This window comes from Arachis ipaensis, chromosome B4 (assembly GCF_059453495.1).
Source record: "Arachis ipaensis isolate K30076 ecotype BB chromosome B4, ASM5945349v1, whole genome shotgun sequence".
In the NCBI taxonomy this organism is placed as follows: domain Eukaryota; kingdom Viridiplantae; phylum Streptophyta; class Magnoliopsida; order Fabales; family Fabaceae; genus Arachis; species Arachis ipaensis.
In genome coordinates this window covers 139,630,943-139,636,140 of record NC_142439.1, presented here as the reverse complement: position 1 = coordinate 139,636,140, position 5,198 = coordinate 139,630,943, and the positions used below count along the sequence as shown (strand labels likewise).

Sequence of the window (5,198 nt, the reverse complement as noted above, 5' to 3'; positions counted from 1 at the left end):
TCAAAAACTTAAAAATATTTTTAAATGATCAGGAACAAAATTCATCTGTATATACCTATCGTGAAAGAAGCCACAAATTATTATTACACGAATCTTGTGTTGACACATTTTCAACGATGGTCTAACAATAACCAGAACATTGATTTTTCGAAATCTCAACGTGAGGTGCAAATTTATTAGTCCTATTCAATTATGCCGAACATTAGAGACATTATTAATGGGGTGCAATTACCGATTTAGAACAGAAAAGAAGGTTCGGACGGCAATTATCTTCTTTTTTTTATATAAATTGAATTGAATTAATGAGAATTTTAGCTTTGTTGGACTAATAGATATTAAAAAAAATGAATATTGTGATTTATAAATTATAATCGCGGCGCATATTATAGATGTGGAAGTTTTTTGTTTTTAAAAAAATGGAGAAAAGGAAAAAGAAGTGATAGATGTTAAAGAGGTGAGGGAAGCCACACTTAACAAAACGCCAACGAAGAAGGGTTTCTGAGAGCACCAGTCTCACGCACGACACAAGTCACAACTCATCTAACTAACAATGCGTTAAAACGTTTTTAGAGAGAGAAACTCAGATAACGCAAAACTTAACTGCTGCTTCTTCTCCTTCTTCTTCTCTCTCAGATCTGTTCCCATAAACCCTAATTTTCCCTATTTTTCTTTCCAAGATTCTCTCTTTCTTTCTCCTCTTTACGATCCTTCTATATTCCCTCTTTTCATCTCAACTTTATTTTGTCGTCCCTCCATTTTTAATCACTTTTTTTTTTTCTTTATCACTTTCCGTTTGTTTCCCGAGAAAATCACCTCTCTGACACCCTGCACCTTATCCTCTCCGACTTTCTCTCTGCTCTCCAATCCGTTTCTTGCTCCATTTCTCCCAGCATTTAGCTGATTGATGCAACTTTCCTGGTTGATTGGATTTTCCGGGAAAGTTGGTGATTTTCCGGGATAGTATTTTCCCCTCTCTTTTCCGGGAAACTAAGGAATTCTAGATTGCTGAACAACTCGATGATGATGATGATGATGTTGTAGTGGAGTGAATGAGACCAAACTTATAATAATAACAGCAGCAGTAGTACGAATGGACGATAGAGGTGGATCGTTCGTTGCTGTTAGGAGGATTTCGCAGGGTATTGATCGAAGCAACACGTGCCATTCAACCTCTGGTAAAAATGACTCTGAATTCTATCACCTAAAATTTTTCCCGTGATTTTCGCAGATATATCTCTATATTCTACTTTCGTAACGTTTGATTCCTTTTGTGTTTTTTCCTTCCTTTTTTTTCGCCTTTTATTATAGTGATGAATCTTTAAATCGAGATTGATCCCGGATTTTTTACTTGCGTGATGTTTGCGGATATTCAAAATTGCCTTGGTGGGTGCATTTATACATTTATTGCTTTCTTTTGATCGGTATTTTCCCCTTTTTTTTGGTTGTTGTTAGAGATCTCTATTCAGCTCAGTTTAATATGAAAGATGCTACTATTAGAGCCAAAAGAGCTTTTACTGTGCTTAATTCATGTATGAATGTTATGTGTAATACGGTTATCTCATAGATCTAGCATTCTTGAAGTGCCCCTCTTTTTATGTATGTTGGAAAATGAATGTTTCTGTCATCATTTTTCGTGTTGATGTGAAACTGCGCTTTACTAATTGAGTGTAGAAATTGTGGAAAACTCTAATTGAAGTTAGTTGTTATGGTTTGGTAAAGCCAGTGGTTGGAAGTATTGTTGAAACTAATGATTTATATTTGAAAATTGGACTTACTATTGATGAAATGAAATAATATGAAAGGGATCCGAGAAGACTCGAATTAAACAAAAGCTGTTATGCACTGAGGATATCTCGTCAGTAATTAAAATTCATGATTTCTGCCCTTCAGCTGTTTTATATATTTGTAAAGTATTGCTGAAACTATTGATTTATATTAAAAAATTGGAATTGCTATTTATGAAATCAAATAATACGAAAGGAATCAGAGAAGAATCAAATTGAACAAAAGCTGTTATGTACCGAGGATAACTAGTCAGTAATTAAAGTTCATGATTCCTGTCCTTCAGTTGTTTTATATATTTGCAGTGCAAAAATTTGAAGCTCAATCTTCATTTATGGGCAGTTTTATTTTGTTACAGCTGAGATTGTGACAGGATCAACAGCATGGCTTGGCAGAGGTCTGTCTTGTGTCTGTGCACAGAGGAGAGAGAGTGATGCTCGTCCCTCTTTTGATCTAACTCCAGTCCAGGTATTATTTTATTTCTAATTTATTCTTTTATTTAATTGATATATTACTTTATTAAGTAATGGTTGATGCTGTGTTTACTGAACATAGAATTTAGTACGGAACATGAGTTTTTGTTTCAGTAGACCTTTGGTTATGTCTGATTTATATCTTACTCTGAATTGTAATGCCATAAGTAATGGGGTTTTTGTATAAAGTTTTTCTCGGTTCGCGTTCTAAAGCTTTTGAGATAAAAATGACATGTGCATACTCTCCCTATTTTCCATTTACGTTTTGCTACAACAAATTCTCAATGCTGAATTTTGTTCATTAGGAGGAAAGCCTACAGAGGTTACAGAGTCGTATAGATGTCCCGTATGATAGTTCTATTCCTGAGCACCAGGTATTCCTTATATTAATAGTTTTCAGGTTATTGTAAGTATGTGACAATATCCATGTGGCTTATTTCCATAAGCAATGTAATTTATATTTGCTATTGATGATCTTAGGATGCTCTAAGGGCTTTATGGAATGCTGCATATCCTGAGGAAGAACTCCATGGCTTGATTTCTGAGCAGTGGAAGGAAATGGGCTGGCAAGGGAAGGATCCATCGACAGATTTTAGGTAAATATTAAACTGGTGGATTTCTTCTGGATGCTGTGACTTCTATAACTAGTTTATAATGCCTATTATTCCTATTTGACAGGGGTGGTGGTTTCATATCATTGGAGAATTTGCTGTTCTTTGCCAGGAATTTCCCGGTATGAGCTGTTTTTTTCTCTTTTCCTTTTTTTTAATCCTCCCACTCTTTTTGATGTAATAAATTATTTGGTGACTTAACGTAGACCAAAACCAATGTTTAGATTCAAAAGAAGTCCTTTTGTGGTTAACAAATCAATCATATTAATATATTTGATCCAACATAAAAGACTAATTTTGCTACTAATAACAAGAAAGGGACTTCTACATTTAATAGAGATTGTGTTGTCTGGCACTGCGTTCTTTCTCGTGAATTGGCCTGGCTAAGCATCAAATTTTGTATTTTGCAGAAATCGTTTCAAGATCTTTTGCGGAAGCAGGAAGGAGACCGATCAGTGTGGGAATACCCATTTGCTGTTGCTGGTGTTAACATCACATTTATGCTTATTCAGATGCTGGATCTTGAAGCAGGTTTGTTAGTTCTTCTGTTCTAAGTTAAATTTTCAGTCTCAAGCAGTTTGCATATATCTTGTCTAAACTGATGAATGGAGGATGCCTTTATATATGTGCAGATTTCGTAGAGCACTATGTAAAGGGTGTTATATGCTGATAGGGATATGCTTGTTTTAATTTACACTTTTCTTTTTACATACTTTTGTATGCCAAGTGGTAATTTACCATTAGTCATTATTTATTTACTGGATGATATATTCTAATTGTTAGGATTAGATTTGTATAGTGGCTTGTTTTCATTTCACAAAAATCCTGTTCCATTTTAGTTGAAATGATGGAAGATATTGGTCACATGAATCGAATGACATGGGCTAACCTCGTACAATTCACTTCTTACTTTTAGGCATGAAATAGTATTGTTGGGTCCTTGTTCTTAAAACAACATTTCTTTTTCCCTGGTACAAGCAATGTGGGCTCACTACTGTTATCCCAACATGCTGGCAACCTTCTAATGTTTTTACTATGTTTCTGGTTTGAGATGTAATATGTGACTGTGTCTTTCTAATACAGGCTTCTGCTTGTAGATTATGTTACTCGTTTCCATGTAATTTGTTCCATTTGATTGAGTTATCTGCTAATAATTTTCTTTGCCTTGACGACAGTCAAACCACGGACACTGGTGGGAGCAACATTTCTAAAATTTCTTGCAGGTAACCTTGATTTCCAATCCTGATAATCTATTAAGTTTATGAGAAATGCAATTTTCTATGAAAAGGGACTTGATGCTTGACAAAAAATTCTTTGGATGATTTCCTTCCATCTTAGTCACTTCCACCTTTTGCTCTCTCATAATTTAGTCTTCGCTATTTATTTCATATGTCTCCAAAATTCACAAAGTACTTTGTACAAAATTGCACTACTGTTAACTTGTGTCTTACCACAAATACTAGTATTCAGAAGATTATAGCTTTAAGTAGATTGTCCTCATTATATTTGTGTGAGTGTAACTAACTGAATTCAGTTATGCATGCATGACAGAAAATGAATCAGCTTTTGATCTTCTCTATTGTATAACATTCAAGCTGATGGATCATCAATGGCTTTCCATGCGCGCGTCATACATGGATTTTAATGTAAGTATTCCTTATCCTCATTTTGATTGATACCGATAGGACAGGATATGGCAGAACTGCAGAGGCAACCTTTAAATACATAAAAGGTATTCTTAAGATCACTATTTACTGATTTATGTATTACTTAATTATAACAGACAGTAATGAAAGCAACGCGCCGGCAGCTGGAGAAAGAGCTTCTGCTTGAAGACCTAACACGGCTAGAAGATGTACCCTCATACAAACTTCTTTCACGATAGTATCTGAAGACTACTAGCTTTAGCTAGAAGGTGTTTTTGTACTTGATGTGATGCACTTATGATATCCATACCTGCCGTTTCAGCCTTTAACCTTCTAACATTTGAGTAGGACTGAGACAAGCTTAAGAACGACAGCACGACGATCTAGAGGCACTGGTAAAACTTTAAATCTAGTCAGAAGGTGATATTCTTGGCTGACACACTGCCGGGGGAGTTTGAAATGTAGGTTTGCTTGGTACCAAAGAGATTAGATTGTAATGGATTGCGGTTTGTCTATATATTTCCTTGACGTCCATTATTGGGCAAATGCTGCTTGCAGTCTTGTATTAGGGGCTGGTGTACTTAAAGTTGGTTACATCTTGGTGGCCTTGTTTGTGAAAGAAATCCATATGCTGGTTATTTGTTTGAGTAATAGAATCAATATCCGAGTTGATTTTCTCTTTTAAA

The 5,198-nt window shown here is 35.1% G+C and overlaps 1 protein-coding gene across 3 annotated transcripts; it reads left to right on the top strand.

The window, feature by feature from the left end:
* Positions 1 to 390: 390 nt before the first annotated feature.
* On the top strand, positions 391 to 5,198 carry LOC107635230 (uncharacterized). 3 transcript variants are annotated; one of them, XM_088483397.1, is made up of 10 exons: positions 442 to 1,175; positions 1,309 to 1,383; positions 2,141 to 2,250; positions 2,561 to 2,629; positions 2,736 to 2,851; positions 2,934 to 2,988; positions 3,277 to 3,397; positions 4,042 to 4,089; positions 4,418 to 4,512; positions 4,650 to 5,198. In XM_088483397.1, exons 2-10 carry the CDS (start codon positions 1,356 to 1,358, stop codon positions 4,749 to 4,751), a joined length of 744 nt encoding a protein of 247 aa, XP_088339523.1. In that variant the 5' UTR covers positions 442 to 1,175; positions 1,309 to 1,355; the 3' UTR covers positions 4,752 to 5,198. The 3 variants fall into 3 exon arrangements, with proteins under 3 accessions (XP_016194122.1, XP_088339523.1, XP_088339524.1); XM_016338636.3 differs by lacking the exon at positions 1,309 to 1,383 and having other exon boundaries at positions 391 to 1,175; XM_088483398.1 differs by lacking the exon at positions 1,309 to 1,383 and having other exon boundaries at positions 446 to 1,175; positions 2,125 to 2,250.